Genomic DNA, 12,918 nt, shown 5'->3' with positions numbered 1-12,918 from the left:
CAGTAAAACCAGTGTAAATGATGGGGAACATCAAGCACCAAAAATCAGAGGCAGACCACCTCAAGAAATGTTGAGACTACAGGATGACAGACTGTAATAACATCCATATCTATGACCACAAGTATTCTTAAAGACTGAAATATTTTTTTTTAATTTTTTCTGTGCATCACAGCAGTGCCTTAAGGCTGTGTACAATATATAGCAAGAGAATATTTTCAGCGAGACAGAGCCAATCTAAACAAAAGGCCATCAGCTGATAGGAAAGTAGCATGCTAGTCAGTGCAGCAGAAGGTAAAAGAATCAAGGAAATAGACTGCCAGATTTGCACAGAAGGTCTTGGGGAGAGAGCCATGTCCCTCTTTAGTTACTAGGCATTCTGCTTAGGTACAGGCCCTCACTTGGGACTTTCAGAGTAGAGCTGTTCAGACTTAGGCTACTGTTGTGCCTTCAGTCATGCACCACATGCCAGCCAGCAGCAATAGCTGTGCTGCTCAGCCAAAGACGACATCACTTCATCAGCTGCAATCATGTGGCGTGAACTGCTAGGAAGCTCACTGCACTGCAGGGGAGCATGCTTATATGGCACAGGTAGAAGGTCACTCTGGACAAGCTTACCTGGTTGTTCCCATAAAGCTATTTTGTTCACTTGCAAACTGTAAGGTTCGTGCTGCCCTGTCTTGAAAAGATGGAATCTCCTTCTAGCCAAAATAATTTATTCCAATTGTCAAAGCTCATCAGCCTCTCAGTGTGAGCCTTGCATAAATGGATTTTTTCCTGGCTGTTTCATTTGCACACTCCATGAATTTTTTTTCCACCTATTTAATTTCATCAAGACATTCTTCATGGAGACTAGTAAACTCACTGCAAGAACACAATAATGTAAAATACACTGTCTCCTTTTTATATTCCCATGGAAAAGATAGGATAAACTATAGCATGCTTTCACAACTCACATGCTTAGAAAAATTCCCATTTTAAAATGCTGTTCCTGAAATGGGAACAACATGGAATCACATGATAAATAAAGCAATAAAACATGCTTATAGGTAACTGATGATATAATAAAGTGCTACCAAATTGGATACGGATTTTCTGTTTAAAGTCTCCCACGGTGAAATTCCTAACAGTCAGAATTCTACAAGAGTGGTATAAAATGCTCCTGTGAAACTGCAGAGCCTGGGAATATTACTCTGGTGCTTTTGCAGTTATTTTTCTCAGCAGCATGGCTCTCTGTTGCGAAGAATGTCAAATGGCAACTGTGATGAACATGTCATTGCTAAGGCACAGGGTTTGGGAAGCACAGTTGTATTTTTCTTTTCCTGTTTGCAGCACATGCAGCCACCCAAGGCAGTACAAAACACGGGGTTAATCGCTGTGCTCCTGTACAACAGCCACAAGCACTCCTACAGCTGTAGATGCTGTGGAGCCTTCCTGGCTTTATCATCACAGGAAGAGCTCCAAGTCCAGAGGAAACAAGCAAGTACTTTAATTTTGATTGTGGAGAGCCAGTGCAACCCTCTGCTACTGTTATGTATGTGTGCCTTTCTATTTAAGAAAGATTTTAAATTTATTTAAAAAAAAAATATTTTCTAGTTGATTCACTGAAGGGAAAAATTGACCTATTAGCAGATAAAGATTAAAGCTCAACTCCACGAAGCTGATAACAGCTCACGGTGAATGCTGTATGCTATTTGCATTTTCTTGAGAAGAAGAAGATGGTTTTTACAATCGCCTGACTCTGAAACCCCTCTGGAAGGTTTAGCAACCCAAATAGTGCTGTTGCTGACCAGGATGAGCAGCACAAGCAGGTAGCTTTATCCAAAGCAGAAGTTGATGTTGGATTTGCCTCGGTCAAAGACATCAGCCTTTACAGCCAGCTCCTGCCAGCATCACGCCTTCAAAATAGCCAGTCTGTTAATTAATGTCTCCCAATATGACAGCCTTTGGGAGTCAAAGAAACAAACAAATGAATCTGAAAGAAGGAGCCTGCTTGACACACTGATAAATCTGTTGTGACAGCGTAGGGCTTATTAAACACTGAGGAATATATTTCCCAAACCTCTGGGTCAAAATCAAGTTTGAAGGTTAATCAACATTTTAAAATAGTCACTGAGCTACTTTTCTTGCATATTCTGCTTTGGACAAGAAACTCATGATCCAACATATTGAACTAGAAAATACAACGCATGCAGCGAGTTTTTATCCAAATAATACAACATTCTAAGTTAAAGGGACATAGCTAAAATGACACGATGCAGCTGGCGTTAAAATTTTAAAACCCAGAAAGCCCTCTCGTCATCTGTCATCACTGATCTGTTCCTGAGCATCAGAGTTGGTGTGCCTTCATGGGCTCCATCAGGTTGACGTGCAGATCCTTGCCCAGACATCGTGAGATGCTGGTGTGACAGCAGAATCGTCTTGATGAGGAAATGAGGCCGGCTTGCTGAAAGGAGCACTTTGCAGAAGAAAAAAGCTAAATGGTGCTATTGATTATCACAAGGGATAATGCAGAGAAAGAAGAAACAAGGGGCTGCCAACGCAAAGCTTTTCCTCTCAGCAGCAGCAGTTTCAGCAGGGATTTTTCTTGCTATTTGTACCGTTAGAGAAGGATCTCTTGTAGCTGGAGGGTCTTGGTGGAGGGCAGCGGTACAGCAGCTTGATCTGCTATACTCAGGAGGGTTTCTAGGGCCCTAAAACCTCTTGACTTTGCTTTCCTAAGTAAAAAATGATTTCTTCTGTGATGTTCATGGAAAGAAACAGGCATGCACAGATGCGTATGAAAAAAATAACTGATCTACTCCCACAGCCTGGAAAACAATTATCCATAACCCTATCCTTTCTACCCCACAGCCTTCATGCTCCTTCTTTCAAAGCACGTTATGTGGCTTATTGCCAGCTGGGGTGCATCAGGCTCAGCACTGCCACCAGGTAAGGGAGGAGATTTTCCTCTCTGCTCAGTGCTGTGCAGCCTCAACTTGAGCATTGCGTGCAGGGCTGGGTGCCCCAATAAAAGAAGGACAAAAATATATTACAAAGCATTCAAAGAAAGGAAGATGGAGAAAGATCTAGAGGGCAAGACATACAAGGAGCAGCTGAGGTCCCATTGGTCTGTACAGCCAGGGAGGCCAAGGGGAGGCCTGATGGCAGCTACAACTGCTCACAGGGAGCAGACAGGCATGGAACAGGCTGCCCAGGGCAGTGAGAACAGACCCAAGCTGCTGGAGTTCAAGGAGCATTAGAATACCACTTCCAGACATAGGGTTTGGATTTCGGGTGGTCACTGTGGAGCTGGGAGTTGGACTCAATGACCCCTGGGGGTCCCTCCATCTTGGGATGTTTTGGGATACTATGCTTTTAAGATTGTGATCCAATCATCATTACCAGCATTAGTGCCTTAAACAGAATGGCACTTTTAAGGGATAGTCTGTATGACTAAGATGCAGCAGACAATCTCCTTCATGCTCAGATGGACAAATCCCACTCACTCATTTACACTTGTGTTGGCTCAGCACGAAGAGTTTCATTTTTTGGCACTACCAGTGAACACTTTTGTCAGAACATGAAGTTAAATATGACAGAAGAGCTTCATGACATCAAGACATACATTTTACAGCAGCATCTCTCACACCACCAGTGGAAGAAAACAATCCAGCTCCACCTGATCATGCATCACATGGAGTTCAACATTCTTACATAGATACGAATTGGTGAACACCTCCATCAGCTAACTTTAAGCCTGAGCAGGGCAGCAGCAATCTGTGTGGGGGTTAACACCAAATTCTGATTGTTTTCCCACACCAGCAGGTAGGCTTCCCCCGCCTCTGCTTGTGTTGCCATGACTGCATTGCTAGCAGTCCCCAGACAGCAAGTTTAAAGTTAATTTGGGTAAGCCTGCATTAGCTGCAGACGTTCCAGGGCCAGCAGAGTAGATGCATTCATAGCAATGAAGGTTTTTTCAAAAACATTTCAGAAGAGCCACATGTCTTTGTTCTGATGTCTACCATCAGGAGTGAGGACAGCTTATGAGAGGTGGACAGGCATGCGAGTTTCTTAAGTCAGCCAAAATGCAAGGGCATGCTGCAAGCAGCTCAACTATTTTCTACAGTGGTAGAGACACAACTGTAACAATGAGAATTTATGTTAAACAAGACTGGATTTTATTTCTCCTTTATTCCAGCATAGACCCTCCTACGGAAAGAACTAGGTTTTGTATCTTTTTGGCACCACAGATGAATTATTATTATTTTTTTTAAGCAATTCTTTGTATTTTTATAAAAAGAAGGCAACTGTTATACCATATTATTACTACATCCAGAAAATTAAATTGTAGACACAAAAGTATTATTTAATCTCTGTACCTGAATTTCTGTGTTGTTTTTTTTTTTCCTTCCCCCTTCAACTGTATCTTTAATCCCAGAATTAGCACACCAAAGCACGAAGTAATGGTGTTCTAACATTCCCTTATCTACCCTATACACCACATTTGTACTCATTTCAGCACTAAGTTATCTCTGTAGCCTGACAAATCACTTGACATTACATATACTCAGGCTGCACTCTCTGGAAATAAATAATTTATTGTTATCTATTCTATAAATATCCTCAGCACAAGTTATTCAATAACTGCAATGGTAAGCTGCTTGAATTGAAGAAGAGACCAATGGTCTCATCTGTATTATAAAGTCTCCGCATAAATTACCTAAATATTTATGGCAGATTCCTTAAGTGAATTATCTTCTCACTCCAGGGTGAAATTCTTTAAAGTAAATTAGGGTATCTGCTATCTGCATTTCCTTCAAAACACTTATACAAGCATATCAATCTTTATGGGTCATGACCACTGAACTGCCCCAAGAGGCAACATTACTACATTCTCTCCAATGAATAATAGAGTGTTAAATCAGTTTTCTCTTTAGTTAAAGTCCTCTATTTCCAAGATATATAATCAATGAATATACAGATGTTATAATTAAGAGATATACAGGAAAGTTGGGCTAAACAAGTTATCGCACCAAAGAAGAATGGTTGGAAAGCTTACCCTTGTCCTGGGCTCACTGAAAAGACTCCAAGAGGCGTGATCTCCAAAATAGATCCTTCCCCACTGGTAGTCAGCTCTTAAAAAGGATTTAGGAGAGGTAGAGCCAGGCTCCAGTCTTTCTGATAGCACAGGAGAATTGCCTTCACCTGTGCTCCCAGGGCTGTCTCATTGCTCACCTCAGGTGGTCAATCAGAGGTTCAGGCTGTGATTCAGCAGTTCCCGTACACAAGAGCAAATTGATCCAAAGACTTAGAAGAATGAAACCTGCCTGGCAATGTTTCTAAGTGGTCGGTAAGTTGCACTTACAGAAAATCATTTCTTCACTCCAAAGATATGCTGCTCACATATACTATCTCAGACAGAATTAACAGAAGACTGAAAAAAAAGGAAGTGACCAAAATCACTGGCAGAGCTGTTCTTACAACTGGGCATCAAGTACAAGTCTAACTAGCATAAAGTATGGATTCCCACACTTTAAGAACGAAGTAAATTACTTCATCACAGTCCATTTCACACGTCCTGGTAGAGTATCAATGCACAGTAGCTGATAACCTGCTCAGGTCACATCCTAACTTATTGTGTAGCTTCAATTTGTGGATGAAGTTAAGTAATGGATTAATCCATATCTAAAGTAGCACTTCCTGCTAAAGAGTTCTAGAAGTCTGACCTATAAAGATGCTTCCAAAGCTTTGAAGGAAAGGGTGCTACCCCCTGATGCTTTCTTACCAAAAGATACTGAGGTTTATGCTAAGGGTAGAACAGAAATTTGTAACTCGCCTAGCAGCCAAGAGAAGAACATAAAGCAAATGCCAGCTGAAACACAGATGGTCTCTCCATTAGAAACAGATTTTTGAATCATGCAGTTTGTTCACACGTCATGACCAGATCATCCAGTTACTAACGTGTTCTTTACAAGCTTCACCTTTACTACTAATCAAATGTCTTATTTTCTACATCTTTCAAACCATACCGCATGGCAGGTTTCCGTAGCCGTCCACTGATTTTATGTCCATTCATTATTAAATAATTAGCTTTTTTTTTTCCATAGTATCAAGTAATATTCCATACTTTCCGTACCGTTTTATACTTGCACCTTGTTCTGGAAATAAGTCAACAGACAGAACTTTACAACTAGAGGGTGCTGGAGGACCACAATGTGATATGATACGCAAAACTCAATGACCTTTAGAGGAAAGAAGCAAAATAAATCAATTATTACTGTTCAGTAGGAGAAGTTAATACATTCTGAGCTAATTCAAAAACTGCAGTATTATCTTTATGAGTAAAAAATATTATTGCTTTATAGTTGATAATTGTTTTTTAAAAATTGCTATTAAACTTTGCTTCTGTCCTTAAGTCTTTGTGCTGCAATGAATGAAAAGCCTTTATCTTAATAGTACACATTCCTTTTCCTTCCTTTTGTTTGAGTTGGAAAGCAATTACAGTGAATTATTGATTAATTTTTTTTATGATAAAACACGAAACCCATCAAGTAAGCAGGAAAGCAAGAAGGAACAAAGATTAATTTAACAATAAAATCTGTAATTGTGATTATACAGATAAAATGTGGACATTAATTACAGATGAATCATTTAATAACATTTCTAACAAGAAAATTATCTTCCAAAAGTCATATAATTTCCAATACATATAATTGTTTTCTTGCCTTCCAATGCTGTAAGAAAAAATACAAGTATGAGAATAAATAATGTCTATAAATATAGCACTCTGATGTATGTATAAAAGTCACCCCTCCCTTCCTCTCTTTGAGTTATCCTTATTGCTTCTTACGGTCCCTAGCAATTCTGTAAATACTTTTCCCACTCTGAAACTTTGTACTAGCAATTTTCCCCCAGTTCAACATTGGGGAATTCATGATTTCTCTTCCATAACATTTCTTACTTCCTTTCCATTTCCTCTTTATCAGAAAGAAATCCAAAGGACAAACTCTAGCTGCCTAGTAAAGAAAATCTCCAAGAGAAAATGGCAAGGAAGCTCAGTGAAAGCGTGCAACCTTATTGTGAACAAAAGACCTCTTCTGCCCAAACATGAGTTGCAGGAACGAAAGACATCTGAGGCAGTTTGTATCACAAAAACGATGTTAGGCCAGCAATCATCAATAACTTCCAAGATGGAAGGCCAACCATGCTTTTTAGGTGGCAGTAATATGAAATACAGCCGTTGCATCGGTTCCACCTAAAACCAGTACTGGGCTGTTGATCATGAAGTGGCAGTGGCTAGAAAACCACAGTTAACAGATCCACCAGGTATCCAGTGAAGCCAGTGCGACCTAGTTCCCTCCTTTTATAGTTCTACTTTCAACCTTTGGTTACACAAGCTTGTTGTACATCCACAATGCTCACGTGGCAGGGAGCAACACAAGAATGATAGGAGAGTCCTTTGTCTTGCACTGGCTCAACACATTCTATAATAGAACTGCAGCATGACAAATGTGAATTTATCTGTTTTTTACCTTATGGAATATTTTAATTCAGCCCCTTCCAATAATCTGTATTCCCTTGAACGATTTGCCAACCTATCAAGAACTGTCTTATTTTCATATTTTAACTACATTTTATTCCCCAGTTTTACAAGTGAAAACGTTTCTTTACAGTATGTTGTCAAGGGCTGAAGATGTAGTCTCTGTGCACTCTCAGGAAACATACACTACTTGGACTACTTACATACAAGAAGCTTTCATTTGAATGTATTTTACCTCATCACTTGCCCTTACAGAGTAGTATACTGTGGCACCAATGGAGGCCATAGGTACAGATTCCTGCCCTATGCACCCTGGGGAATCCATTTTTCTGGTTTTCTCTGGGAAAAAAAAATAAAATAATGGAGAACAGCCCCTAATCAAACTGTTTCAAGCACAGGATCTTGTTTTCCAACAAGTAGCAGCCAAGTAAATGAGCTGGGGAGGGCAGTCATCAATTAACACATAGGCGTAAGAATTCATGGCGTGTTTAATAGACTTAGATCCTCAGACTTCTAGCTAGCTAGATGTTAGCCCAGATCATCTGTGCTACAAAAGGCAAACAGAAAATGTATAGCTAGAGTTAAAAACGGATTTCATCATGAAAACAAAGAGTTTCTTTAAACTACGGGCTTTCAAGAGGATAAACAAAGCAAAATGAGTAAGACATATCAGATTCAACAAAAAAATTAGCTGCGACTTTTCACTGTATGCTTGCAAGACACAAGAGAAGATGAGCCAGAGAACAGACCAATGTAAAAATGTATAATATAAACAGATACTGAACAGCATCTTGTGGTGTTTCTCCAAAATTCCTGATACCTTCAGTCTAGAAAGCAGACTGTTCGACATATCCAGCTTGTGTCTAAGGAAACAAGAGTCAAAATTGGGCACAATGCTTAATAGTCAGCGTATTCTAACAGATTTTTGAAGTGTGCTTGCTTGATGGATGCAATTGCTTTTTTTTTTTTCCTTAAATTTTACAAAACTGATTTTGATTACAAAATCAGCAATTATCTGATCTTCATTTTTCCACGCAGACAAGATCAGCTTATTCAATCCTGCCTTCACTTACGGCATCTAAATAACAGGATTCACAACTTAGCTTTTTCTTCACCAGTGCCATCTAAAATTATACAAGAACAAGATGTGTGTTTTTTTTTTTTCTCAGAAAGTCAGCAGAAAAGCTTTTAAATACTACATATACTAGAATACTGATTTTAATAATACTCAACGTGCACATCAGTTTCATTATCAGAAACACTTTAGATCTCTGTATGTTACTAATAACTGAAGGGAGTTATTCAGCTTTACAATGTAGTATGCGTTATCTTTTATATATTCCTAAAGCAAGATGTATGCTGTACATTTATATACAACATTGGTAGAAGCACAGACATTGCAGTGTCATGCTTTCAAATTTCAGATGCCATATTTTCAGTACAATCGCATGGCATCAAAATGCAACATATTGCTTTGCAAACGCAAATAATTTCACACATTGGCCTTCATGACAGGGAAGGGATATGAAATGGGATATATTTTACAGATGAAAAAGATAAATAAAAGATTCATCATAAATATATGGACCAATATATGACGTTGAAGAACAAGAAGCAAAAAGGAAACAGTGCTCTTGCATAAAGATCAATTCTCTTTGCTGCTGATGGAATGACAGGCTTGGGAGGAGGAGGCTTCTTGTTGCTCTTGGCTTGAGACTTTCCGAGCCCATTGTTGACTTCAATGGGCTTCCCATAACAGTCATAATTTGATAATTCAAAATCTCTTGGCAAGCTTCCAACAATGCTGAAATCGTTGGATCTCAGATCAGATTTCGAAGTGCAAACTTTTTTGCATCTGGTCTCACCAACCTATGAAATAAAGAGCGAGGGAAATCATGATCTACTCACCATAATTCATTAACAAACTTAATGTAGATGCTAGAGAACACTGCAAACAAACATACAGGAAATTACTTGTTGATAGGGATACATTACATCAGCCTAATTTGCTGAATGGTTGCATTATAAAGTACTTAAGCATCATCAGTCAATCACATAAACTAATCCAAACATTCATAATTGTGTAATTTTTCATGCACAAGGTGCTTCATGCTGTGCAACCTGCTATAGTTAGACGCCTTCATTTTAAGATGACAGAAGAGGAGAGAATATTTTAGTAGAGAATATTTTTGGAAACACATTCTGTGCTGATGAATCTGCAGGAAAGACACTATTCAATGCTTCTTTTTTTTTTTTTTTTTTTCTTCCCTGAGACCTGGATGCTCAGAATTAGCTCTAAAATTCAGATTTTGATAAAAAAAATAATAAAATCTCTTCTGATTCTACGTACTAGCCACCTCAAGATCATTAATCTCACCTTGGGTGATAACCTTGTGAAGTGAAAAGACACCTTCTTTGTACTGGAGGTCACTGACACCTCTCTAAAGAAGGCAACCAGGATGTGACAGCACTCCAGGTACTTCCCATTGGTATCTGGGAAGTAACTGGAAAATGTAAACTAACAGCTGAATATGTGTCTTTCCTACAGCTCCATCAGTGCTCTTGGGTTCAAATATTACTATACTAACGGGTATCCCCAGGTGAATCTCCCCTTCCTACAAACCAGACAATTCTACAATTCTATTAGCAATATACAGAGAGAGCAATATATATATATATATAAAAGCATTTTGGGAGAAAAAAAGAATTCTGATCTTCCCTTCCTTGGATTTTAGAAAGATTCTATTTCAGAGACAATAAATCTCTATGAGGATCACCTCATGTTGTTAGGTAGCCTGAAGGAATTGGAAGACTTCTTGCAAGGCTCTGTGCTATGTGATTTTGGTAAACCTCTCACAGCATTTCATTTTATTTGCAGTACAAAAAGCAGCAAAATAAATAAATAAATAAATAAATAAATAATAAAATATAATTAAAAAAACATAACGTAACAGCATCATTAATAATGCCATTTGTTCACATAAATAATCTGAGAGTTGAAAAACATGCTGGTTCACCAGGTGATACACACAAGCAAGTGATTAAGATAACTGATGGAGCTCCCTGGAATCACTGATCCACTAAACTCAGTTCTCCCCAAAGCTCCCCACTTCGTTTTCCCAGCATCCTCTCTCCCCATCACAAAGCCTTCAGCCTCAGCTCCCTCCACCTCTGATTTTCTGCAGTCTGATGGTTCGAGATATTTGCATTATCATATTTCATAACTTATTAAAATAATTAGAATGGAATACAGTACCAGACTTATGAATGAATGAAAAATATTTTGAAGAATATTCTTAGTTTCTCTATGACAACTGACAAGTTATCCTTGATTAGAAGAGCTATGATAGTCAGGAAGAGATCTACATTTTGGCTGGGGCTTTCACTCCCATTGCTGACAGGGATGACTCTCATGTAAGGTGGAGGAGAAGCAAGGCAGAATTGCTTCAAGCAAGAGTGAACCTCCCCAGGTTTGCCAGACATATATTTATTATATATATAAACAAAAATAAAAATAAAATTATTATATATATATATATATATAAATAGTCTATTTCAGAAGCAATACACTAAAACTGACGTGCGGGTTTCACAACTAAAACAAGATTACAATTTATATAAAAGAGAAGTAAGATAGCTATTCCATGACGGTACAGCAAAATTATGTATAAAAGTTGCTGAATTTGTTTGCCTGTCTTCCAAGAGCTGACATCCAGAAGCAATGTTCTGTACTGAAGTAAAAGGGACAAGCTGCCCAGTAAGGTGGTGACTGAGACTTGTAAGACCCAACGTATGTGTCACTGTGTGACACGGGGGCACTGGGGACAGGATCACTGATCTGAGAGACTCCCCACAGTCTTAGATTTATGCAGTCAAGCTATGAAGATGACTCTTGAGCAATGAAAGGGCAACTTGCAGGACTGGGCCACACGTTAACTCAAGAATCGCAGGAATATTGTTCCTTCATTCCTTATTTATCACACTTCCTCATGGTCAAAACTGGTAACATTAAATAGGCTGTTGTGAGAAACAGAATCATGTAAGGAATTAGAGACTTCCTTTCAGATTCGCAAACTTACAGTCCATTCCTCATCTTACCAGAGTAAAACAGTAAAACTCAATGATGCTAACTGTTATCTCTGTGCTCTTGTAAGACAACATGGAATATTTCTGTCCCACTCCAATTTCTAAGAAGTGTTCTGGTAGAGGCTTTTACAAGTCAGTTCTCATTTGCTTGCAAGGAGAGCTGAAGGAACAGCTTCTAGGTCACCTCCTCCTCACAAGTGGAAGACTACTCACAACACATTCACACAGAGCCCTGCTTAGTTTAGCACCAGCTGATTTATCATGGTGACACAATTTTTCTTGTAAAAGTAACCTGGCCCCAATTTTTCTTTTCTCAGCATATGCTTCTATTATTTAAAAAAAAAAAAAAAGAAAAAGAAAAAAAAGAAAAAAAAGAAAAAAAAAAGCAGCTTTCATTTTCCTGGGTTTACAAATTCAGTGTGATTCTATTTTCTAATTCAGTTGCTGCCTGGAGATATTTTTTAATTTCTTCCCATACGCTCTCCAACATTTCTGTTGCTCACACCCACAACCTTCCTTAAACCAAGTGAAATAACATATATTAAATGTAGCTTAACTGCATTTAATTAACCCTGTCTGTGCTAGAAAGTGTAATGATACTCATGAACCTACTAAAGATTACACAGACAGCATCTGTGCAGTATGATAGTAGGGGACTTGAATGCAGAGTATCAAAAGACTTTACCAAAGATTTGCAAACAAAGTAAAGTTAAAGGCTTCCCACATCTGTTATAATCCTTTCAACTTCATGCTGACACAGAATGTGGCCTTGGAAAGCATTTGCTATTGTTTTTCTTGCCCTACCTCAGCATGGTGACCTGTGCCTGGCCAGCAGGAGGGTCCCAGATCCAAAGCACTAGGGTTGGGAGCATTTGTGTGGGGAGAAGAGAGTGAGTGCCACATCCAAGACAGAGCCAGGAGCTGCTCTCCTCCTGCCAGTACACAGGTGGAGAAGGGCAGGGAAAGGCACCAGGGCTCTCTCTTGGGGCTCAGCCCAAATACAAGCCACAGTACCACAGCTCCTACCAAGGTTAGGCTTCCTTATGTAGGTCTGCTGTGGTGCACAGCACACCTGCCCTTTGGTGCACAGCTCAGAAATATCTAAAAAGGGCTCCCAGAAGCCAGAAGATCTGTTGCAACGACCCGTTCTCACCTTCTCCAAAATTTAGGCTGGCGAGTGCTGCCCACAGCTGCAGTCCATGGACCACTTACACTGCATTTTCCTTTAAAAACATCCCCAATTGAGATTTTTTTCCATGACCTTGTTCTCCACAAACATATGTGCCTTATTTCATTTCTAACCTGAGTTTATT

At 39.2% G+C, this 12,918-nt stretch overlaps 1 protein-coding gene across 3 annotated transcripts in view; it reads right to left on the bottom strand.

Moving 5' to 3' along the window:
* Positions 1-6,594: 6,594 nt before the first annotated feature.
* GLRB (glycine receptor beta) overlaps positions 6,595-12,918 on the bottom strand; it is a 47,220-nt gene continuing 40,896 nt past the window's right edge. For all 3 annotated transcript variants that reach the window (XM_085221998.1, XM_003205362.5, XM_085221999.1), the window contains one exon: positions 6,595-9,388. In XM_085221998.1, coding sequence (XP_085078124.1) covers positions 9,092-9,388 — 297 coding nt within the window. In that variant the 3' untranslated portion in view covers positions 6,595-9,091. The remainder of the gene's footprint in view (positions 9,389-12,918) is intronic.

This window comes from Meleagris gallopavo, chromosome 4, assembly GCF_905368555.1.
Source record: "Meleagris gallopavo chromosome 4, MGAL_WU_HG_1.1, whole genome shotgun sequence".
Classification (NCBI taxonomy): Eukaryota; Metazoa; Chordata; class Aves; order Galliformes; family Phasianidae; genus Meleagris; species Meleagris gallopavo.
Note: the sequence above shows the minus strand (reverse complement) of the source record. Positions and strands in the feature narration are given on the sequence as shown.